This window comes from Lytechinus pictus, chromosome 13 (assembly GCF_037042905.1).
Source record: "Lytechinus pictus isolate F3 Inbred chromosome 13, Lp3.0, whole genome shotgun sequence".
Lineage (NCBI taxonomy): Eukaryota > Metazoa > Echinodermata > Echinoidea > Temnopleuroida > Toxopneustidae > Lytechinus > Lytechinus pictus.
Window position 1 is genome coordinate 22,827,143 of NC_087257.1, and position 27,398 is coordinate 22,854,540.

Here is a 27,398-nt window from a genome sequence, read left to right on the forward strand (position 1 = left end):
ACGTGAAGTGATCTTTGGGCCTCTAACATTCCTCCATTTAAACAAAATAACTAATAAATCATGATTTTGAGGAAAAAATCTACATGTAAGTATGGAACTGACTCTAATGTACAAAATGTGAACATCACAAGATAGGGAAAAACAAATTCCAAACAGAATATTACTGTGCATACAAATAAACGTCTATACATTAAATGAAAGCATGTTACAAACAAAATTAATTACAAATCTGCATATCAAAATTCATCATAGAAACTAATCATCTGACTTTCATTAACAAATATTATACCACAAATCAACTGATTTTAAACTTAGAGTAATCTGAATATACAAATATTTCCAACAGATGGCCGGGTCATTTAATATACAATGTTCATTTGACAAAAGTGGCCAAGTCGAGATAAAAATTTATGTACATTTCTAATCATCTCAAATATCTATGTACAATTTACACAGTTCTAATAAGATGTTTTTACGGTATCTTTAGTGGAAAAATACATTTTTGAAATAGAGCACTTGTAAGCATTTCATGGGCAATACTATGTGAATAATATCTATACATATCTACAAAATGGCTTCTCTCCGAAAAACAATGGAGAGAACAAAAGAAACCTTTAAAGGTGTTGGATGATGCAATTTGGCAACACTATCGAACAGGGGAAAAGGTGGAGGACGAGGAGGGCTTTAATATACCGAGAGACCACTTGAATTGATTAAAATGTAAATGAAGAAAGAAATGTCATATAGAATGGGCCTATATTTCTATGGTCGATTATAGGTCTACCAGTGTGACGGGGCTAGCTTGCCATGCAAGCAATGGTGCTGTGGCTCATGCCCAAACATGAAGTCAGGAGTATTTTTTAACCCCAGCATTGCAATAAGTGTTTAGGTTTCTCAACCCTGCCCTTATATGTACAAGGCATATGCAGAGAAGAGATTTGATATATAACCTATCCCAGGATAGAAACCAATACTTGGAGTGTTCAGAAACACCTCTGTATAGTACGTTTTGATACATATGCGTGTGTGGAAATATCAAATAGTCTAAACACACCTGACATGAAATCCATCTGTAGCTAGAACAGATGAATGATGAATGTGCACTACCAGAAGGTTTCATAAATCACATTGTCTGTGATTTTTCACTAATATAGTTGCTCTGGGCCAATCACATACCAGGATTTTAGTAGCTTATAACAATAGTCAGTGAAAATCACAGAACACCTGTTTAATGAAATTCTCCCAAGATATGCTACAAAGAGAAGGTATATATGACATTCTCATCAGGACTAAAATACTAGCATGATCAAAAAAGTAAAACAGAAAAATACATAATTCAAGGTATTTAAAATTTGACCAAAGAAAAAGGTCAAAACTATGTTTGTAATACGAGATCTAAATATGAGTCGCTCATTTCAGTGGCTGATCTTGGCATGTACCATTCCACATGCAAGGAAAAAAAAGGGGGCTAGGGGTGAAATATGTATGGCTTTGTGAATGACCGGTGATCATTTCTTAGAGACTAGAGCAACACCAATGAACATATGGAGTGTATTGTATACCACAATAGAGGATCACCACTCATTTATAAAGTTGCTTGTAACTTCAAACAGCTTTATGAAACACCCACTAGGAATTCAAAGGTCAAGTGCCCCAAGAAAAAGTTGATTTGAATAAACAGAGAAAATCCAACAAGCAAAAAATCTGAAAATTTCAGCAAATTCGGATGTAAAATAAGAAAGTTAGGACACTTTCAAGTTTTGATTAATTTCACTAAACAGTGATATGCACATCCAGGTCGGTATGCAAGTGAAGGAACTGATGATGTCACCCACTCATTGCTTCTTTTGTATTTATAATATGAAATATTCTAATTTTCTCTGCATTGTCATATGAAACAAAGTTTTATTCCTCCCTGAACATGTAGTATTACCGCTGTTATAACATGAAATGGTTCAGTCAAGTTGGTCCTTTTAGCCATATCTGTAAAAATTGAAATATTGTGTAGTTCAAACGATAAAAAACAAAAGAAACATTGAGTGAGGAACATCATCGACTCTCATTTGCATCACTATTAAGTTGTGGATATAACTGTTTTGTGCAAAATAACTGAAATTATAAAATGTCATAACTTTCTTATTTTACATCGGATTTTGATGAAATTTTCAGCGTTATGCTGGTTTGATTTTTCTCTATTGAATCAAATCAACATTTTTCTGGGTGGTCTTGACCTTTAGGAGCAACTATAGAGGCCCACATATTTTTGTTTATGGAATACCGTAAGGTAAATAAATAAGAAACTTAATCATGAGGGTGGTAAGGGAGATGGAGTGAATCCAGTCTACGATGACAATCATGACATCATTTTCTTCATCACACCTATTGTTTTTAATATGCAGAGCAGCTCTCTCATTATAACAAACTTCGAAAAATTCACTAATTATAACTACATTCTAGAAAAAAATAAAGATAAAGAGTCCTTATCCATATAAAGCACACCATTTGTAATGTAAAAAATATCATTTTACTACCATGAGCTCTAATGACAAATCCTGTCATTTTGCGGTTACTAAAAACTGCTACAAAACGTTAAAAGGCAAGATGAACAAGGTATTTTGATTGTTAGGGGTAAAGGAGTATCAAAATGTGTTTATAGAAATGTAGGAATGTTAAGAACCAACTATAGTGTAAATATGTATCAAAAGGTCATAACTACCATAAGAAATTATTCAGTAACATACATGTTTTAATCCACACATTTTTAGTGAAAAGTCTGCCTTATAAATTAATTAGGAAACCCATTTGGTTTGCAACATTTCATTCAATCGTATATTTATTTGTAACTTCACAAACAGGTTCGTGAAACAACTCCTTGGTAAAATTAATCCTATAACATAAGAAAATTGATGGTACAAAGAACCTTTCTATACAAAGGACATTTTACGAAGGACTTTGATATATAAAAATGAACTTATACAAAGAACCTTGATATCAAAAGGACCTTATACAAAAAAGATCTTCTAATACAAAGGACCTTGTAAAAAGGACTTTGATACACCAAGGACCTTGCTAATGTAAGTACAGAACCTTATACAAAGGACCTTGATATACAAATGATCTTATACAAGGACCTTATATAAAGAACCTTGATAAACAAGGTCCTTATACAAAGGACCTTGATATACAAATGAACTTATAACACAAGGACTTTATATAAAGAACCTTGATATACAGGGACCTTATACAAGGGACCTTTAAATACAAATGATCTTATACAAGGACCTTATAAAAAGAACCTTGATAAACAAGGACTTTATATAAAGAACCTTGATATACAGGGACCTTATACAAGGGACCTTTAAATACAAATGATCTTATACAAGGACCTTATTAAAAGAACCTTGATAAACAAGGTCCTTATACAAAGAACCTTGATATACAAATGATCTTACACAAGGACCTTATATAAAGAAACTTGATATACAAGGACCTTGATATACAAATGATCTTATACAAAGACCTTATAGAAAGAACCTTAATATACAAATGGCCTTATACAAAGGTGGACAAAAACAATGAACTAGAAGTTAAGGGGGTAGGGGCAAATATGGGATGATACAATTTGGTCCAAGTAAAATAAAATTTCATTCAAGCTATTTGTGTGTCTTAATCCTATCAAGTTAATGTTAATTAAGAAGCAAATCAACTTTGCACAGGAATGCATAAGATTTTAAACTTGTCAAATCTCATATTCCTGAAGTAAAATGTTTGTATACTGATATATTTTCATGCTTAGCATGAAAAGCACTCTTAATTCCTTCCAAAATATTAAAACATACTTAAAAATGTATGTTTCAAAATCCTTCAATGAGTACTTATTATTAGAAATTATTCACCAAAACTGCACATACCTTTTACTGTTATCTGTTTCAGTTTTGACCCCATATCTGTGGCAAACATAATTGCTGTATATGAAATTGAAAATAAATGTTGCTTCAAACACCGTGGCCAATGGATGTACACATATAAAAGCTATCACTTTGCAACTAAAATTACAAAATATGACAAAATTGATCACAAAGTGATTACATGATCAGCTGAATATGTTACAGATTTCACAACTGCACAAATGCGATAGTAACACTTCCCAGCATACATGTACAAAGCGAATGGAAAAACCAATGAAAATCACAAAAATACATTCTTAAGAATTTCCTGTTTTGAAACAAAATTGTAAAATATGATGTTGATGAAAATAAACAGCATACTATCATGTTATATAAGGAAAATAAAAACACACATTGCACTACAGTATCCTAATGATTAAATAAATGGTGTACAGAAACCCATGTTGTTCCATTATGAACTAGACGAAGGACTGAAAAAAAAAATCAATTATTTATTAAATGGGGATAAGAATGATGTACAAAAATATGACCTTCTTTATCAAATGTACATATACAACTTCTTTGTTTAAAGCAAAAATAACACAAAGGAACATATTCAATGATGATCCTTTTGTGTGGAATACAAATGCTGATCGGAAGATACCATAAATATAATTTGACCCATTTTTGTCAAATCTCCCCAGGTTAAGGGAGAAGTATCAGATAAATAAACGAATACATGATATCATTTTGCATCAGTGAACTCATATACACTATAATATACAAAACTGAAATGTACAAATCATCAAATGGATTTTGTTTCCTTGTATCTTTGGCTGAGAGTTTGAGAAAAATGGGACATTTGGAAAGGGGAAAAAGGCTGGAGATAAACAGAGGAGAGAGAGAGAGAGAGAGAGGTGGATAGAACAGGGAGTATGAGTGAGTAATACAGAGATAGCATGTTTGAGGTAATGATATAATATATAGAGAGAGCTAGATTCCGAACAAGTGATCTTATTTGCAAGAAATCATATATGTGTTTTTGTCAATGCATTGAAAATTTTAAACACAGAGTTCATTGGTAAAATTTTTAATATTAATCATATAGTCTTAAAGATAAATGCTGAAATGAACCAATCATGATTTCTGGAACCAGTAAGACAAGTATGTGCGATTGATTCTTTGCTTTCTTTACCCTCCGAGGGTTAGGAAATTATAGTTACAATAATAAGCAGTTAGATATAAATCTTGGTTTTAAATAGATATCTTGCTTAAGTGAAAGATATAATTATGCATGGTGTCAAAATATCTCTATTTGAAAGAACAGGGTGATTTAATTTATCCACGTCTAATAATACTTGATGTATCAGAGTGCATTTGCTAGCTTTTAATGAAAGTTACGGGTACAAGAATCAGCTACATACAAATATTTCATTGAGGTGCTTCAATATGAAAGCTAATGAAACGTGGATGCCTTGACGATAATTGTCTAAAGCATATCACATACATCATATACATGTACATACAGACAGGGTTTTCATCTTTCGCAAAAATAATGCATCTAATACAAAAACAAATCAAAATATAGAGCACCAGGCCTCGAGATTTCATACAAAATTTATATTTTTTCAAATCTCATCTCAAATATCTTTTCAATCTCTTTTCTTGTAGCACGGCATAACACTAATCTAACGCAACAAACATGGTACCAACGCGAAGTAACGGACTCGGTTGTAATGTGTTATGATGTAGCACTAACAGAATGTGAGTGCAGACAAACTGTTACATAATGTAACACATATTAATGCTAGCGTAACATAATGTAATGTTACACAAGTTGCAATGCCAATGTAACATGTAGTGTAACATTGTCACGATAGCATAATGTAATGTAATCTAACATGTGTCATAACGATTGTGTGACACAATGTCATGTAAATAACATTGCATAACTTTGATGCAATGTAACGCACAACACAATGCTAGCACTACACAACATAGAATAATATAGTGTATCACTATCTGTAACGTAACGTTACTAACACCATGTGATGCTTTCGTCTGGTCGCTTGGTTGCACTTCTAGATTACAGAAGAGGACGGGGTAACATTTGACAATTTGTTGTCGTTAGCTGATGTAACAAGAGCTGGCAATAAGATGACTTTACTTAGATGGAAGACTTTGATGTTTGAAGTTCCCTCACGATCTCTGATCCTCTAAAGGCTTTACAATACCATCTGAGATGGGAAGAAAGATGGGAGAAGAGAAAGAGGGAGCGTTGGAGAGAGAAAATAGTAATTAATTTGGACGTCATCATTACACATTCAATCCTCATTTTCTCTAATCTTACTTCCCTACTCAAATCGCTCAAGTCACGATGATAAAGAGCATTATGAATTTATATATTAAGTAGAAAACAAAGTCAGATCATTTCAGAGAGATTCCACATAAGAAGATCTAAAATAAAGTTTTCATGAAAACAACATAAAGAACAAGATGAACTACAAATTTAAATAATAAATTTGACGTATTAGCATCGTAACTGTGTTATGTCTAACTGTACATTACAGACTTTGGGACCAAAGTCCTCATTTTTCTTTCAATAAAAGATAAGGAAATTTTGACTCCAGTCCAAACTTGCAGTCAATAAGGCAAAATGCTTCAGTAAGTTTACAGTCAACACTATTTATGTTTTGTTAAACAGAGCTCCAAAGTTGGAAACAAGCAGACCTACCCATATAGACTCTGATAATGGCTTCACAAACGAACTTGTACTGAGCAGCGGTCTGGATGAGCATCGGCCGTTGGTCTCTCATCGTCCTTACGATATCAAGAGGGTACACCGGCTCATTGGCTTCTATCAGGCACATTGCTGTTTCCATGGTGATTAATACTCCCGTCCTTCCAATACCAGCACTACGAAAATAGCAAAAATCAAATAAATGACTAGTACTAATAAATAAACAAGTACGCACTTGCATGGTATTATCTTAAATAAAGACCTGCAGACTTATTATCCAAAACATATACATGTACATATACTGTCACTCTGTCAACACATTGCACAGATATTTCTGCTGATGGCGCAGTCACATTTCCCCTACGGCGGCCGTACGGCGTTGAAAACAGCCATTTTAACATTTTTGTACCAGCTTCAAATAGGTGGTTTGAATAAAAATGAATAAAATGGCTGTTTTCGACTCGCCGTAAGGGAAATGTGACTGCAGCATTAGCTTCAACAAAGACAGCTACTAGGATTTTTTTTAAAACTAGGTAGAAGCTTCAAGGTAAATAGAAACCCTTTCTATTCGAAACTGACATACTTTGAGAACAACTAATTATTTGTCATATCAATGTACAATGTTTGAAACATATATTGCAACATCTATTCTCAACAGACCATGCCATGCTATGCAAACATTTTTTTTAAATCTAAGAATGATAGTTATACCCACAGAAGATGATGGCCAATATATAAATCCCTACAAGACCATGCTGTACTTTTAAAAGAAACGTAAGAACTTTAAAAGAGTGTAATGGTCATTCCCAATTGACATTGCTGTGCGAAGAGAACAAAGCCAAGGAAATATAAAGAATCGTAATATGTACCTGCAGTGAACAATAGTTGGCACGTCCATCCCTACTCGACATTGTCGTACTCTAAAAACAAAGTCTAAGAAATCTGATGAATCGTCAGGCACTCCATGGTCTGGCCAGGCTACGTACTGCATTTGAAGGACTATCCTCTCTTCTTTAGTCTACAATAAATGAAATGATACTGTATGTGAGGAATTGATCATCATCATAAACTTTATCATAGAGATCACTGTTACTATTATAATCACCACCATTGTCTTCACAATCACCTTCACCATTTTCATGAATTTACTCCTCCTTATCATCATCATCATAATCATCATCATCATCCTCACCATCACCATCATCATAGTTGTCATCATCATAGACATTATCATCATCACCATCATCATCACCACCACCACCACCACCATCAACACCACCACCACCATTATCATGACTTACAGCTGTATTGCAGATGATGAAATCCCTGTAGGCAAATGATGGGGACTCATCACATCTTGTGCATCTGACCTCAAGGTCAGGGCCAAACTGGAGCCTATCGTCAAGGTCTGGCCAGTACTTGTGACATTTGACCTACAGACAATTAGTGAAGCGTGAATAGATGTCAAAGATTACGTTCTACGTATATTCATATCAGTATGACTTATAATTCACCGACACTAGATATAAAAAAAAAAAAATCAGAAAAAGTTGTAACAGGCCTACATCCTTCATATTCAGGCGAGTAGCTGACCTAATTTATTTGGCTTGCTTTAGGTGCATTCCAAAGGGCTCCAGTTTACACCACCATGTATTATCATGACCATGTCTTGATAGCATAGAGATACATGCAGTTCACATTTGCAATTATAAAATTTTGATTATCGTCCAATATGAAAGTTCATGACCTCAATGGTAATAATGACTAATAATAATAATACAGGATTTGTATAGGCGCTCCTATGTTACCCCGGCTAAGCTAGTCTACTGATTCTGGTGCCCACAGCTTTTTGAGGAATTACTCCCTGCCGGTACCCATTTACCTCACTTGGGTCGAGTGCAGCACAGTGTGGATAAATTTCGTGCTGAAGGAAAACACGCCATGGCAAGGATTCGAACCCGCGACCCTCTGTTTGAAAGGCAAGAGTCAGAACCACTAGACCACGACTAATTACAAACTACTTATTATTCCCCTCTCTAAATTAGCAGTGAACATAAAAATAAGGGTTGAACTTTGCTCCCACAAACATAAACCAGAAATCCCACTAATCAGCCAAGACAAAAAGTTCATGACCCTGACGATAACAGTACTTATGTGCGGACTACATACCCTCCCCCCTCCCAACATTAGTGGTCAACAAGATGGAGAGTATTGACCTGTGCTTCAGGTAAGGGGCTGTAGAGTAAGATGCTACAATTTTGGTAATCAAGTCCATCAACTTTAATGAAGATTTACAGTTACACATATCCACACAGATGTTGGTATTCTATAAACAAAATTGTCTCTCATGCTGTCTTCCACAACTGATAAAGACGAGAGAAAAGAGTTGAAAATCCAGTGTATTTTGGAGCAGATTTACAGCATGTGTCTCTTCCTAATTTTTATTTTTTTTCCATTTTTTTTTCATCTTTTAAAATTTGTTTTAAATCTTTTTTTTTTTCCTTAACAAGAATACCATTAATTATCTGATATGAAAAGTTCATGACCCCAACAACGATAGTACTTACCCGCCCCCTCTCGACATTAGTCGTAAGCATGACAATGAGTGTTGACCTTTGCTCCCAGACCATGTACCAGAAATCGTTGACTGTGTTTGGTAAAGGCCCCTGAGCGGCGACGTACTTATTAACAAGATCAAAGCCAGGGATATCCATCTGTGAAGGAAGGAATGATTATTCAGGTAAAAAAATAATCAAAATAGGTTTGCTTGTTTTTATTGTTTGATTTTGTTTTACTTTGAGGACTGTCATAATACATACAGCATCACTTATATGGTAAGAAACATTATAGAGTTATGTGTTTACCAAATTTTTTATTATTATTATTATTATCATTATCATTATCATTATTATTATTATCATTATTATAATTATTATTATAATTATTATTATAATTATTATTATAATTATTATTATTATCATTATAAAAACAACAAGTCAAAGTGAAAATGCATGAATTAAATGTAATGTGTCATTTTGCTGATTATTACTCAGTAGATTGAATGCATTTTATGTAAACTATCTAATAAATATTCAATTCAATTCATTTATTTGACATCCTTTAAAAACATACAAACATATATACAAATATAATATGATACAATAACAAAGGAGTAAAAGAATTTAAATCACAGTATATGCAATAAAAAATGGTAGAAATATGAAAGAAATGAAAAGAAAATGTATTGTGATGCATCATTTACCCACACACAGTTTGCCACCATATTCATTATGTATGCACATTTCATAACGCTAAGATTAATTTGACTGAAAATCTCAGTTTATTATGGATTGTGTACAATCTGGACCAAGGGAAGGTCACAAGTACACACAGTAGTAACATGATATTACACTTACATTGATGAGATTGGCATTGATATAATCCCCAGTGTCTGCCTCCCGTAATATGACTCTCGTTGCATCATCTAGGAGAGACCCAGAGAGACAGATAGAGAGAGAAAGAGAGGTGGGGGGGGGGGGTAGGGAGATTCTATATTACTATAGAGAAATAAAGCTACAACAAATAATAAAATACAGCGTTCTTTTACAAATTTAAAGAACAATAACATGTTTGATTTGTAAGACACCAAATCCTCTTCAAAGCAACTGATAAATATGTACTAGAAAAGAACCAAAAGATGGATTCTCGACTGCAGGCCATTGCAAGACAATTAGTATACTACACATGGAGCTTAGAAAAAAATGTTTATATAATGAACTCTGTGATCTTTGACCTTATGACCCCCATACCTAATTAGTCCATCATCCCTACATGAAACAAGTTTAAAGTTAAACCCTAAAACGATTTTGTAATTATTGCAAGAATATACTGTTTTGACTTTGTTGATCCTCGATCTGTGACCTCGTGACCCCTCAAAATATTCAGATCACCAATCCTATACCGATAATTGGACCAAGTTTAAAGTCAAACAGTCCTCTGGTTATCATGAGAACAAAAGCAGGAAGGACAGACAGACAGACCGTCAGACAACGTGAAAATATAATGCCTCCGGCAACCATTCACATCTATGGTGGCCGGAGAAATAAAAATGTAAATATAAACCAGTGACTTACAAGGCGCGATGTCTCTATATCTGTTTTTGGCAACATTCTCCGCTAATCGGCAGGCCCCCATTGTCATACCAGGCTTTTTCCTATATAATTGCTGAAAAATAAAGAAACAGGGAGTATAATTAGTTAATTAAGGTTTTTGGTGAGTCAGAGCCAAGGTCTTAATGTCTCAGCCAAAAACATTCATTAGTAAGATTACAAAAAACATAACTTTGCTGGGGTTTCAAAATCTTGTATCTCAAATCTAAACATTTTGAGGACAGCTCAGACAAAGATTGCTTATTTACAGGAATTCGGAAACTCTTCAAACAAAATGAGGTTGCCAACGTGCCATATTTCAATAATACAGCTTTTTCTGAGCTGCCCTCAAAATGTTTATCTTTTTAGATGCAAGGTTTGAACACCACAGCAATGATAAACAAGAATCTAATAGTTTATTCAAACAATAAAGTATGACGTACAAAGGCATTTATCAAAAACCGAAAAATAGAATCAACATTGATAAAAGTTGCTTCAAACACTTTCTCAATAACTGTGTTTACGTTGGCATATTGATTTTTGTATGGAGATTGTGAGTTATTTAAGCAGAAGTGTCGTCTAGTTAGAATTTGGACAACATTTTACTACCATTTACCAATTTATACTGAATTTGTACAAAACAATTGTTGATAAATGCACCAAAATTATGGTTGGTGCACAATTTTTTTTATCTGTTCGGGGGAGGGGGCAGTCAAATTTGAATTACTAATTTCAGTCAGGTTGCATTTAACTTTTTTTTTTTGCCTATAAGATGAACATTCATTTATTTTGCATTACATAAAATTCTCACTACAAAAATGCATCATGCTTGTTTATGGACTTACATCAAATTGTGCTATTGCCATGCCACTATCAATGCCTTCTTGTAGGAGCATGAATGACTCCGTAAGGGAGTCGATCTCTCCGTTGACTACCCTCGGACTCTCTGGGATGTACTGAAAGACGGGTTCTTCTACCTCCTCACCGACATACACTGTGAAAAATAAAATAATAGGTCCATTGATATAGCACAGCTAATACATGCATATACTACACTTAGTACTTGGTATTATATTATTACCACGGCTGTAGCTGAGCCACCATATACATGTAGGTACTAAAGCAGGGGTTCTCAATAGGTGGCGCGCGCGCCACTTGTGGCGCACCGAGCCTTGCGGAGTGGCGCTTGGGAGCCGGTATAAGAAATAAAGGAAAAATAAGGGAGAAAAAATGTATCTACCAGTAACCTGGCAATAAGGTTTTGGTGATCATTTTAATACAAAGAGAAAACAAAAACTCTTTACTTGACACTTAATTGCTAATTGATTTCCTCAAATTTTGTCCAATTTAGCACTCGATAACCCCTATTATGGAGGATCGATGGTGTTCTCCTTTTTATTTATTCTACGGTGTACAAAGTTTTTGAGCCGCACAAGTGATTTGAAAACCCCGTTTGTAGGATTTCTATTTCAACGGCGAGAAATTTTGCATTTCCAGAGTATACGTTTTGGTTAAGAGTTAAACATCAAATGATATGATATTCAAAGAACATCCTGATCATAAAAGATTATGAATTTGGGACATAACAAGCAGAAACTTTGTTTGCGAAGCCGATTAAAATCCGATGTTGTAAAAGTGAAATAAATGTATGCTCAGATGCATTGTCTGCCGTGATTGCCTGCATGCACTCTTGCTGACATGAACTGAATGAATGATACTGCACGTGAGTTATAGAGAGAGAGGGGCAGTTGGGGCGTTAGTGCAGTGCAATGCCTAATTTTCAGCCCTTGCAAAATCGGGGAACGTAGCTTCAACCACTGGCGTACAGATGGGGGTGGCGATTGGGGGGCCCAAGTGTTTCATGGCCAAGAAAAAAAAGGAGAAAGGGAAAGAAAAGGAAAGGGAAAGAGTGGAATATTGTATTATTTTCTTAATATTATGTCAAAATATAGATATTTGTATTGCAAAGTTCAATATTTTTGCTTCAGCTGCCATATCTAGCCCCCTCATTTTTTTTTTTTACTCATTACGCCACTTGCTTCAGCCAATATATCTGGGGCAGAACAGTCTGAACTAGTGGTATCATTGGTATGTTGTGAAAAAGTCACTGGTCATTTTTCTTTTAATATTGATATTGTGTAGTTTGTTGGCATTTGTATTTCTTCTGTTGATATTAATTAGAGCCCCTCTGGGCAATTTAAAAGCCCTCATACTCCAAAACGTCTGGGGGCTCTGCCCCCTCGACCCCCACCAGGGGCCTCTGAACCCCCTCCGCTGATACATTGCTGGTTTGCGCAATGGACAGTGGAGCATAACAGATTCTCAACATGAAATGTGGCGCTTCAAAAAAAGTAATTGAGAATGGCTGTACTAAAGCATTCAAGGGAAAAAAATCGTAAAAAGCATCCATTCACTTCACCTGGGTCGAGTGCAGCCAATGCGGATAAATTTAATAATAACACTGTATGGAGGAAATAAACGATTATTTGTAAACTCACCATTTGGTCTGACTGTGAGGACAAGATCTTTGGTCCTGGCCTCCCCTAAGGCTCGAATGGTAGAGACCAGATGTTCATTGGTGAATGTAGAGGCATCCTTGCCATTGATTTGAAGAATCTGGTCACCTTCATTTAATCGGGGTATGCAAAGGTCGGCCTGTACGGAGGGACAAAAATGAATTTCAAATATGAACAGCCCCCTTAAAAAAATAACACCACAAAGTCTATTCTTAATTTTTACACGAATATGATATTAATGTTATCGGTCAATTCTAATAGGTATTTTCATATCTTTTCAGAAAGTCACCTTTCCTAAATCAGAAATATCAACCTAGATATTTTGAGAGCAATCAATCAAAATGAACCTTCTAATATCATAATTCAAAAGTTGCCTGTACAAAATCTGATGATCAAATGCAATTTCTCTTGAGTGATCAAAGGCAATTGCGCTATTATAGACAGAAAGCCCGTAAATTTCATACATATATGATTTTTTATGTGACAATGAACAATCATCTCAATGATGTTGCTACTGTACATACAGATTCATAATTACAGTTACAATTATTTCTTTCCCTTTTTTTAATCTAAAAATAAGACTGAATTATAAACACTTTTTGAGAAAAGATAATTACCTCTAAATTACACTTAGAAAAAAAGTATGACATTACCAAAACTAACAAGTATGATAATAAAACATAAAAACAAATATATATACAGTATATAAAAAAATGGCAAAACAATTCAATGGTATTAAACAGTAAAAAAAAGATAAACATATTTTTTTTATAAGCATCTGCTTTAAAAGCTCAAGGAAAATATTATGAACACTTTTATCAAATTAAACACAATGTCAACTATACATTGCAGACATTTTGGCTCAAATTCACAAAGGTGGTTTTGAAAACCCACGGTTGAGTCCATGGTTTGTTTCGTGCATAAATTACGCTTATTTTATCGCGTATGTTAAAAAATGTCAAATTCTGATGCACTCTTTTGTCACTGTGTGCCAAATTGACACCTGTTGCCATGGTTATCCACCCAATTTTATTCATAAGTCCACTGTTTTGAATTAATGAGCCCACTCTTCAAAAAGTGGACTCATGAATAAAATAGAGTATTTAACCTTGGCAACAGGCGTCAATTTGTTGCACTGTGACAAAAGCGCGTATCAGCATTGGACATTTTCAAATATACGCTGTAAATAAGCGTGATTTATACAGAAAATCTACATAAAACATGGGTTTTCAAAACCACCTTTGTGAATTCGGGCCAATGAATGCCAAGTACTTCTCCTCCTTCATCTCCTTGCCAATCCATGTTAAGTTCATACACTTCATATAGCCTTTCCTGACTGGTGCATCTCACCATTCTACAGCCATATCACATCATGTATTACAAAGCTACTTCACAGAAACAGGCCCTCAGCCTCAGGGGCCTACATAAGCAACTGAGGTTTCTCCATTGAAGCAATAATGACAATATAACAATAGCTCCATGCACTTCATGATACTTATGTTTCTACATGTAGATACATTAAAAGGGATATCCCCCATTTCTAAGAAAAATGAAATGGATTATTGTGTTTTTTAATAGGGTTTTTGTTTTTTAATGTTATTTCACAAAACTACTTTGTTAAAAAGGTGTACTGCAGATGACTGTTCTTCAGAAACCTTAACATTGAAAACATAACAAAACTAAATGAAATAACTAAAACTTCTGCATAGTCCCACGTATGCATTTTTGCGTTTTTTCTGGCTCGATTTAAAATGATTCCAAAATCTTAATGAATGCCTATTCTTAGGTGCATCACAATCAAGGTTCCAAATCACTTTAAGACAATATCTACCATAATTCTATATCATTTCTGTTTTTTTAAAGCCAACAACATGGGAGCATTTCATGAAAAGTTTTGTAAGTGATTTTCACTGACTAATTTGCTCTCAGATGCAAGGGTTTCAGTAGCTTATAACAATGCAAAAATCTCTATTGTTTCATGAAATGCTCCCCAGGAGCCTAATTTTAGTGCCAATTTGAAGAGTATCGCACACAAACAAATATCACAGGGGCCAATTTCACAAAACTTGCTACAATAACAAATTTGCAAGAACAGTTGAAAGCTACTGAAATCCTTCATTCTGATTGGCTGATAGTAAATTTCTTACAGAAACTATTCATTTATTATCATAACAAGTCTTTATGAAACGGGACCCAGATCTCTTGTTATTTCTGTTGAAAAGGGAAAATGACACATCATGCATGATGAGGAGAGTCGGAAGCAGGGAAAAGAATTAGAGAGTAATTCCCCTGAGCCTCTATGATCCTATTTCCTTTCTTTGTAAGTGAGAGAGCCACGGCAATTGTTCCACTCAACGAGAGTCAACAAACAATTTGCCTGAAAGAGGATAGCCCCAATATGATTCATCCAACAGGGGATGATGTCGTATCAACAAATGTTGGAAATCGTGAGGCTACTTTGTCTTTTTCGTTATGATACGTAAATCAATGTATCCTTTGTGAACATGCTTGCCAATATAGTATACTTTTCATTATTTCATCTCATTTGATAATGAATTTCTTCTGCTCTCTTTTCTCTCTCCCTTCTTTTCTGACTTCACATCAATTATGTGTTTGATATTAATATTATTTACATTATTATTATTGTTATTAATATTATTACTTTATTGCTAGTATTGTTAATATAAACATTATCATTATTATTACTTTGTTGACATTACAATTATTATCGGGTCATGTGGTCTAGTGGTTAGAGCATTGGACTCACAATTAGAAGGTTGTGGGTTTGAACGCCCGCTCTGCCATTGTCTCCAATTTGATAAAAAGACCCAAGAGTAATATTTGTCATTTATAATGTCAGCCACTGTGCCTGATAAACTAAGGCATGAAGTGTTTCCTATGTAATTGGTTATATACAAGCTTGACTTTTACCAGCAAAAAGCTGTCCTGCCAAGTACCTATGGGAGTTACCATTAATAATAATACTAGCCAATTTTTATAAAGCACTTTTCCAAGAATGGCTCAAAGCGTGTTAAAACATATTATTACCACGGTCATTGGATTCATTAATAATAACAATTATTATTATCATTTTTAACATCATCATCATCATCACCACCATCATCACCATCAGCATCATAATCATCATCATCATCATCATCATCATCATCATCATCATCATCATCATCATCATCATCATCATCATCATCATCATCATCACCACCATCATCATCAACATCACCATCACCATCATCATCATCATCATGTTCGAAGAATGTTTTTGTAAAAGGAGAAAAAAATTGACAAATACGCAGTATGGGGAGCAGAACACCCCTCTCTCTGATCTCTACCTCATTAATCTAAATGTGAAGGACACATGAGACTAACTATTTTTGTCACATTAATACTCCCATGTAGAGTGGGATTCACACCACAATAAAGCTGTCATGTGGGACTAAAGCCCAGGAAATGGATCCTGATTGAATAAACCATTTAAACGTCGACCGGGAAAAGGGTGGATTTTTGTGGTAATTCGGTGTTTACACATTTTAGGGGTACTGTAAGGGAGTAATTAATAAGAGTACAATTATTGTTTCAATATCTGAAACAATTGTCAAATGTTTCTGTAGAATAAGTTAATTATGTCAGAAAACAAAATCAAATTGCTAAAACGGACAGTAATCTCCGCTAGTAACCCTCAAATTTCATCTAATCAATGTTACCTAAATCATATAGATTCACAATTAAAAGCAAACCCAACAGCACAGTGTAACATTTTCAGGTTCAATTTAGATGCCATCTAATCACACTCCCCCCATAAAAATAGCAGGAATCAATTTATGTTTACAATAAAAACGTCACAACTATGTCCATAATCAATGATACATCAATAAAATTTCTAAAATGAAAAGCGAAGGATGAAAGCTAACAAACGCTAAGAACAAGAGATTATGACTTACCGGTGTGTTTGGTGCTACTCTTGATACAATGATAGGTGCGCCCTGGTCTGCCCCGCCCTTGACGTTGAAACCAAAGCGCCCTCTATCGTCAGGCAACATATGAATCACTACTAAGGCATCACCATTGGTTTGCTGAAAGATGATCAAATCGAGAAATTTAATTCATTTTTATTTGAGATACATGCAGCATTTTCACAATAAAGGACAATAAAGAACAAAAAGACATTTTTGCCGCTTGAAACCTTTTTTTATTGGGGTGCAGCAACTTTGATGAATTTATAAACAAATGACCTTTATTGAAAAGGTGTCATGGTAAGACTATGGTCTAACATATTTGTCACAAAGTGTCCATATTTTGTGGTTATCATTTTATTGAATTCTGCTCAAATTTATTTTATGATTATTACCACAAATAATGGTTGAGATAAATTATTGCTGGGCTATATGGTCTAATTTTTGCCGGACAATTTTTTTATACAAAATTTGTAGTATTACCCTGAAATGGAAACAAAATTATAAGTACACTTAAAATTGATTCCTTTCTGTGAAATGTGGTTCCTGATTTCTGAACCATGGTTCAACTGAATGAAATCAAGAACATAAGCCATTGTGATGAAAATCTACATAAAAAATAAAGAAATGTTTCACTTACCGATTTGTAACCGTTACTTAGAACCTCATAAGAGTTGCCTGTACCTATACTAACATCACTCCCTCCGTTGTCATCCATGTACGTCATTTGGGGAGGAACGTTGAGCATTTCCGCACTCTTTGATAGCCCATTCTCTCTGTAAGAAGAAAAAAATATCAGAAATATTAGCTGTTGTTTAAAGACTCTCATAAAAACAGTAAATTATTGCTAGAATTTGTTTGTAACATATATAAAAATATGATTTACCTTGCGTAAGTCAAACCTGCAGAAGTAAAATCTTAATCGAAGTCAAAGTTCTTTGAAGTAATCTTTTCTTTATAGTTTACTGTTTTCAATCTCCCAAACAGGGGCGGATCCAGGATTTTCCAAAGGGGGGGGGGGCACACTTTTTCAGAGGAAAAATTTGACAAGCAAAAAAAAGAAGGTTTTTATCCAAAAATTAAGGAAATTTCGTACCTCTATTTTAATGGCATTTTTTCATTACAATTTTAATTTTGCTTCTCAAAAGGGGGGGGGGGGTGGGGGCACAGGCCGGGGATCCACCAGTGCTCCCAAAAGTTGAATATTTCTTTCCGTGTCATAATCAATTTTTCAGATGCAACAGATTTATCTAAGGCAATGTTGATGGTAGATTTTATAAAAAAGAAGATAAATAAGAAGTAAATGAATTACTGTGTATGAATTGGAGCTACACAGCATTTAAAAAAATGGAGCATTAACAAAAAAACAGGATGAAATTAACCTATTTTTATGAAAATTAAATCAATACAAGTACATATGCTGTTTTTTTTTTTTTTGAAGAAAGAGGAAAGTTGAGCAGAAAACTACAACTGAATACAGCACAAAAATGAGAAAAACGTGAACAAAGGCAAAATAGAATAGGAGCACAATTTAGGAGTCATACAATACAGCATGAAATAACTAGTATTGGACCAACACATAAAACCAATATTCATCAGTGAAATGCAAATACTTATAAGTGAAATGTGATCTATAAATATAATGAAATGCAATGCGGACACCAATAGAGGAACCATACAACACAAAAAAGTTATGGACCAGTTAAAGATATCAGTGCAACAGGCGCAAATTTAGAAATCTGTTTGCTCATGATGTTGTCTGTGAAATGCAATCAATTTTCACATGCAAGAAATACAGCAAAATTTGTGGGGAATTGATCACAGCTAAAACTAAACCAAAGTCTTGGGGTTTGCTATCAGTCATTATTTAATGGCTCTGAAGATTAAAATAAAGATGTTTTTAAAGATTATAACTGCATGTATACTGCATGAATATTTGAACAAAAAATTGTCTTCATTATGAACTCAGTGACAGAATAATCGAATGAATTTGATTTGATTGATGGATTGGTAGGTTGATTGATTTAATATTAACTGTTTCATTGAGTCAAATGGTTTATTTCAAAATCTTGTTTTATGGGGGGGAGGGGGGTGGCTAAAATAATAAGGAACAGAAACAAAATGATTATGTATTAATATGTGTTGGTCGCTAGTTAGCTGTTTTAATTACCGATAGATTAAATGAGTAATTGATAAACTAATGAGTACTTGATTGACCGATTAAGTACCTCATTGACAATTTGAGTGCTAAATTGACTAATTCTGGTTTATTGGTTAATACCTGACTAATTGAATCCTTTGATTGATTGAGAACTCAAATGACTAAATGAGTAATTTATCGACTGATTGGGTAATTGTTTGTGTGATTATGTACAGTGTGACTGGCCAACTGGTTGAATAAATACAAATAATTTTGACTATTTGTGACTTTTTGACTGGTTAGTTGACAGACTAAGGAAACGATTGGAATAGATGATGGCATGATTGACTAATTGAATAAATGATTATTTAGTATACTAATTGAATGATTGTATGATTGAGTATAAATGATTACATGCTTGACCAAGTAAATGATTGCATGACTGATAGATTGACTAAGTACTTGAATGAGCAGATGACATCTTATTGATTGATGAGTAAATGATTGTTTGACTGATTGAGTAGATGTCTATTTGATTGGCTTATTGTGTGAATGATTGTTTAATTAACTCATTGATAAATGACTACTTCATTGACAAAAATGATTGCAAGAGTAATTGTAATCAAATAAGAGTGAATTGCCATTTGATTGAATGAGTCAATGATTGCATGAATGAATGATTGGTTGATTGACTGACTGAGTATAATCTTGACTGCTTGACTGACTGACTAATTGACTAGTTGATTGACTGCTTGATTGACTGTCTACTTGATTGATTGCTTGATTAGTTGTCTGTTTGGAATCTATTGGGATTAACTTACCTAGGTTTTCCATTGGGCGAAGGTGGAATCTTGCCATCAAAACTTGGCACTCGGCTGAGAGAAAAAGAGGGAGGAGCGGGGGATGTGTAACATGAAAGAAATGTGCAGCTTAAATGCAGTCGAAGGATAAAGGGGCGAGTAAAGGCCTCGTTTGCTTTTTAATCAATCAATGTCGAATGATGATTGTGATTTGAAAGTAAATTTTGGGTGAAAATTTTTGGTTAATTTTCTTATAAGTTTTACATTTTAGCATTCATGCCAAGATGTAACTACCACAAAATCAGGATGACAAAATGAAAATATTTCCCCTGTAACTTGGGAAATTCATAATCAGGATGATTAAATGAGAATATTTCCCCTTTAACTTGGGAAATTCAAAACTGCTTGAATATGGGCCAGTAGGGATGTTTGCTTGTGTTTGCAAAGGTAAAGGGGTCTGCCCCTAAAGAAAATGTTCCCATTTTTCATGCAACACTTTTAAAGTTGCTCATAGTAATGCAAAAGTTTGTGAGCAAGAAAACAAGTGATATTGTTCATGCAAGCAAGGCATTTACTCTGAACACCCAAGAAGAAATTGAGTCACAACACACACAATGGTGAATACCAAGAAAAACCAGGGGAGCATTTCATGAATGTGATTTTCACTGACAACTGTTATAAGCTACTGAAATCCTTGCATCTGATTGGCTCAGAAGAGATTTGTCAGAGAAAATCACAGACAAGAGGATACATGAAACACTCCCCAGAATATCATCATTGTGATGATAGAAATGACAATATTGAAATTGAAGAGACAGAAAGGTACAAAAATCATTCCCACATTTATAATAATCCATACTCCATGAAAAAGTTGCTAATATTTGTAATTTTGGCAAAAAGATGACATAAAGTACACAGTTGCTTTTAAAGTGAGCGTGCAGTACTTTTGTAATGCAATTAAAGAAAGCTGTGAATTTCAACATCATTTCAAATGCAGGACACACATTTAGAAGAGAATGCCAAACATGCTATATTTCTGTTTCTTTTCCTTTTTTAAGTCACACTTGAAGATATATTGTGATATAGAAAGTAAAGACAGAGACACACATATTACAATTGTAGGCTACATTTTTCATGTGCAATTTTTGTTGTTGTAATTTTCAGATGAATGATAAATTTGCATAACATTTAAAAAAAGACAAAGAGAATGTCAAAGCAAATATTAGTTCCTAATAAAAACAGCAGGAAGATATTTCTCATTTTTTTGCATAGATTAGAAAAACCATAATGAAAACAGAAACACCTGAAAATATAACCAATTTCAGCATCGTTTAAGGAAATTTTTCAGATATCTTACCACTTCAGTCATTTTTCATGAAAACTTAAAACAGCACCAAGTGTATGACGCACATACACCAATATTTTCCCATCTGCATTACACTGGAATTAAGAGTTATTTTTCAATGAACACACCAACATCAAAACTGTTACACATAAGGGCATACTAACACCTTATACAAATATATAATTAGGGTGTTAATAAGTTTGGTGTTACATCCAGAGTGAGATCCACAACCAACAGTCCAGTATAACACCAGATTAAACCAATATACCACACATACATCATCCAATACTGATGTTTTGGTGTTGACTTTTGAGTCAACTTTGCTTTTAAATGGATATTGACTTTGGTGCAAGGGTTAGACTAAACTCACTGATTAGGGTGTTAACACTTTGGTACTAAATCCAGAGTGAGTTTATCGACCTATAAGAACCATTATCAACAAGCACAACACCAAACCAGTATCCCATGAATATATAATCTCATAACAAATGGTGCTTCGGTGTTGAGTTTGATGTAAAGTGTAGACTAAACTCACTGATTATCTTTGAGGGGCTTGTATTTCTGGGTTGTTCTCGATGGTAGACTTCTTGTTTCTGTTCGGATGACCTCTGCTACCGTTCCCCCTATTGTCCGTCTGAACGCCCTCTTGTTAGGCGATGACCTGCAAAGGTCAATGAGGGTCAAATTGGAGGTCATGGGGTCACATCAGTTGTAAGAAAGGGTGGGTGTAAGAAGGTATATGAATTCAACTAAAAGATTTTGATAGGGGATGGTACATAGCATTTAATGCATTGTATTGGTTGGAAGAGAGAGGAATAAATAATGGAAATATTGCCAATAAGAAAAGTATAATACATGTTTAGGTAAAAGAATACAAGAAATGCATTGCAGAATATTGAATTATATGTTAAAAAAAAATGGAAAATTCAGGTGTTTTTTTTTACAATTAAAAGAAGAGATCAGAAATTCATGGTTTGCATTTTGGCTGACTGAAAGTCATCTCATTTTTTAAATCAATTTTAAAGGATTTTTTTTCAATATCTTCACAAATTTGTTATTTTAACTTTTTATAAACCCAGTTTTTAGCTTCTAGAATGAGCTGCAATGTATACTTCATGATGAAAATAAAGGCTAGAGTCGACTTTACCTTTAAGATAAAGAAATAAAGTTCTATGACACATTCAACATTGTCATATTCATATTTAGACATTTAAAAAAATGGAGGCTCATGTGAGAATTGAATGAAAGGATGTGTTCATTTAGTCAATAAATTCACCTTCACATGGGAGCATGATTTCATTCTTGAAAATAGATTCCAAATGTCAAATGGATGAGTGATAAACTATGTGATGACCACATATAGGGTAACTTGTCATCTCCAGAATGACAAGACCTAACATTTCAATTTCATTTTGTTTTTGTTTTTTTGGGGGGAGAGATAAATATATCTTTATATATACCTTTGCATAGTAATAAAATGTGATATATTTATTTGTGACATATACATGTAATGTGCACTTGGGTGAAATGATTATTCATACAAGTTGTAGATAGAAATACATTTGCAATATGACAGATTACTTTGTGTATAGTGTGTATAGTTGATATAAAATCAAAACCAAATTAATCTTTTTAGTTCAACAATTAGAATGGCTACCCCCATAAAACCCCTTGAATGATTAATTATCCCCTTTCATAATAGAACTGCGCACACATTACCATTTAACAATCTAACTATGGTTATATGCTTTGCATCTGGTCAACTTCAGAGCATCATCTAAATTAGCTTCTGGTAGAGATATTTTTTTTTCAGCTCACCAGTGCAAATATGCTACATCGCATTCCATTTTACACTGGATTTGATGGAAATTTGGGGGCTCTCTTTTCATTTTCCAGGGATATATTTGTCCTATTCTGGCAGATGTATGGTGCACATTTGGAATGTTCAGTCTCTGGTGAACTCACAGAGAGACTATAAGCGCTCCTTGACATTTCTATCTATACTTGATGACATTCATACCTGCTAATTTCTTTTTCCGCTAACCTCTTCTTTGTCTCCTCCATCGTTTGACTCTCCGTCCTACCACTGTTTTTAAAAAAGGTGAAAGAAAAGAAATAATGCATTTTAAGACTACAGGACATAGTCTAATGTATTCATATGTTGATGTTCTTTTTAATCATTTTGTCAATTTCTTATTTTTTGCTTGTAGCTGAACTGTAAGGGCAGAAATGGTGACTTATCAGAATCGATAATATTATGACAGAGCATTTTACCATACAACTACCACTGCTAACATCCAACTCTCTACTTAAGTACCATTGTCATCATCAAAATCATCACCACCATCGCCGCCGCCACCACCACCACCACCACCACCACCACCACCACCACCACCACCACCACCACCACCACCATCACCACCACCATCACCATCACCATCACCATCACCATCACCATCATCATCATCATCATCATCATCATCATCATCACCACCACCACCACCACCACCACCACCACCATCATCATGATCATGATGATGATCATGATGATGATCATCATCATCATCACCACCATCGCCATCACCATCATCATCATCATCACCACCACCACCACCATCATGATGATGATGATCATCATCATCACCATCGCCATCATCATCATCATCATCACCATCGCCATCACTATCATCATCATCACCAACAATACAGTCACCTCCATCAACACCACTATCATCACGAACACTACAACTGCCACCACCACCATCACCACCACCACAGCCACCACAACCACTACACCCACTACCATCATGTCTTACCTATATCTGAACTTTGATCCTAGCTGAAAGAACGTTCTCCTCTTCGCAGGAGGTTGAGGGTCTACCATTCTGAAGAACGTATGATGCTCCACGCATGATTTCCACAAGTTTTTACACGCCCTGTAGCTGGTCATATTAAACCCTATAACCATATCTCTCGTTTCACCCTGGAAAAGAATATGAAAATAGATGCAAGTAAAAATGAAAGGTTCAGATTCGTCATTAAAGTTTTAAAAGACTGACACTGAGGTTGGTACAGCAGTATCATTGCAATCACTGTTTGGTGAAAATATGTGAAGTGTAAAAATGTCAAAACTTCACATCCGATGTTGATACAAAATTTCAGAAAAATGCTTGTATGATTTTTTTTCTATTTAGTCAACTCAACTCTATGTTGGGGTGAATTAGACCTTATTAATGGACCTTTAATTGATGTACTAAAGCCTTTGGTAAGACATATAAAGTCGATCCTACCAACTATTTTCCATCTCCTTTCATTGCTCATTATCTATCTAAATATTACAATGACAGAAGATCAATTTTCTTTTGCAAACACTATATGATTAAAAATATAACTTGTCAAAACCTCCAACATAAATCATATCAAGTATGGCATAAAATGAAAGTCCATTACTTAAAAAAATCCTTCTGATTGAATTAGCCTGCTTGAGCAACTTTACTTGTCGAATAAAGAGGTCAAAACCATCATTGTAAATTGATCTGATTTTCTTGCACTGAATAACTTGAACCAGTCACCTATTTTCCACAGCTTGATAATGTGTAGTTTTGACAAGAAGTTGTAGCACTACTACCTGATTAATAGTCAATACCATTCTGTCACTAATCCATCACTAACAATACATGTACTATAATAAAAAGACCCTCCATTGGAAAGGGAGATTAAAGTCAGTTCAGTTCTCATTATTATCAACATTATACTTGAAGTAGTTTGGCGTAGTTGCATAAAAGATATCAATGACAGTTTTGACAATGCAATAAGCTTCCAGAAAAGATGTGGTTTGATGTGTTGTGGAATGAGGTAATCATGGTAATTCATTATCATATCAAAGTTACCATCAGAGATTTTAGATGTTTGTTTTTTATGTAATTTTAGAAATGCTCTTGTACATACTCTCTTTAATTTTTAACTTGTGCATATTTATGAAGGATCAGTTAGCATGAGAGCAAATGCCGTGGAGAATTTGTTGATTTACACTGTAAAAACCAGTGTACATGTAGCAAACATCAGTCAGTGTTTTTAAGTGTAAAAATATACAATTGAGTTCGAATATAACACCAAAGCCAGCAATTAGTGTTAAAATAATGGAATTGTCTAATATATATCAAAAGGAGTTGAGATAACACCATGTATTTAAAAATAAATACCAGTTGTGGTAATGATCTCAAAAACTGTTCGAACATAATCCAATAAAATTTCCACCCAAGTATACGTAGGAATAAAAAATATGTGCCAAATTGCTCTGAAAGAAAATGCGTAATTGCTGAGAAATTAGCCAAAAAAGCACAGAATTCTATCAAATGTCAGGCATTTTTCCGAGCAATATCAATGCACTGTCCCACATATGATATTATGTGTTAGTGATCATCAGAATTTATCTCTTTTGAGCTAAGATTTCATGATTTCACAAAGATAAGTTTACAATAATGTACCAGATCTAGATATATGATTACAATTAACCTTGTTTTAAAAGACTTTCTCATGAAACAATCGTTTGCTGCAACTACTTTATTTTACCTTTATCACTGGTGAAAAATGCTTGATGTAGTCTTTTGTGAACACTGGAGGTGTAAGTCTTAGCACTGCTGTTTTTGTTGTGTAAAGTGTGGGACATGCCAACCCAAATCATTACAACCAAATTTACTACCATGGTAACTTTAATTGATGAAATCCTTGATTTTGATTGGCTGTTGAGTGTTGAGCATTGTTGCCCGGGTAGTGTCCATTAAGGCGATCGCACACCTTACGATTTGTCTGCGACCCGATTTCAGAATAAAATGTAGTTTAATTTGATGCTAATATTGAGAATTGGAGTATCTTACTGTGTAACGTTCTAAATCATCGTACGAATACCTATGTTCAAATCTGTGACTATGCTATCATCCTTCTTAGAATAAAAGCGAATTTAATATCTAGTCGTAATGACGTCATAGCAGTCGCACGATTGGCTACAATTTGAAACTAATTTGGCCTTTACTCCAAAATAAAGGCTTGCAATCTTTCAAAATGGTTATATTAGTGTTCTTTCAATTAATTTTAACCTCAAATAAAATGATATGTTCCAGTCACATTTTCAGAAAATGAGCAAAATGCGATTTGTTCCAAAATCGGATCACGAACAGTCGTAAGGTGTGCGGTGGCCTTAAGATAGCAAATTTACAATAATACTCGATTTTTATGCAACAGGAGCCCTGATTTGATAGGACAGGGTCTTTAAAATATTTGACTTACGATTTCTCTCCTCTGCTGAATGAAGAACTGCTTCCTCTTGAAAGAGATCTTGACAATCTTTGCCCATGAGAACTGATTTATTCTGACACCGTTCTGGAATATGCTCAGACCCGCTGATACCACTCCAATGTCAATCTCTGAACCCAGGGTGTCCTGAATGGTGCACAAACACAAAACAGAAATACAGAATAATGGGGTTGTAGTAATGGTAAGTAAGCTAATGGTAATTGTAAGAGGTGTTGATTTTGAAACCATTCTGGAATATGCTCAGACCCGCTGATACCACTCCCATGTCAATCTCTGAACCTAGGGTATCCTGAATGGTGTACAAACACAAGATAGAAATACAGAATAATGGGGTTGTAGTATTGGTAAGAAATTTTAAGAGATTTTGATTTTGAAACCATTCTGGAATATGCTCAGACCCGCTGATACCGCTCCAATGTCAATCTCTGAACCTAAGGTGTCCTGAACGGTACACAAACACATTAATAAAAATAAAGAAATAATGAATATATAATGGTAAGTTATTCTCAAAATTTATTGAATTAAAACCCATCTCTAA

At 34.4% G+C, this 27,398-nt stretch overlaps 1 protein-coding gene across 2 annotated transcripts; it reads right to left on the minus strand.

Moving 5' to 3' along the window:
* Window positions 1-1,941: 1,941 nt before the first annotated feature.
* Window positions 1,942-26,983, minus strand: LOC129275273 (tyrosine-protein phosphatase non-receptor type 4-like). Of its 2 annotated transcripts, XM_054912076.2 has the most exons (16): window positions 26,834-26,983; window positions 24,364-24,530; window positions 23,568-23,633; window positions 22,083-22,208; window positions 20,224-20,277; window positions 17,903-18,038; window positions 17,251-17,382; window positions 13,274-13,430; window positions 11,621-11,769; window positions 10,761-10,851; window positions 10,044-10,111; window positions 9,195-9,341; window positions 7,929-8,060; window positions 7,497-7,645; window positions 6,622-6,803; window positions 1,942-6,124 (listed from the first exon to the last, which is right to left on the minus strand). In XM_054912076.2, exons 2-16 carry the CDS (start codon window positions 24,513-24,515, stop codon window positions 6,087-6,089), a joined length of 1,779 nt encoding a protein of 592 aa, XP_054768051.2. In that variant the 5' UTR covers window positions 24,516-24,530; window positions 26,834-26,983; the 3' UTR covers window positions 1,942-6,086. The 2 variants fall into 2 exon arrangements, with proteins under 2 accessions (XP_054768051.2, XP_054768050.2); XM_054912075.2 differs by lacking the exon at window positions 20,224-20,277 and having other exon boundaries at window positions 26,834-26,981.
* Between the last annotated feature and the right edge of the window lie 415 nt (window positions 26,984-27,398).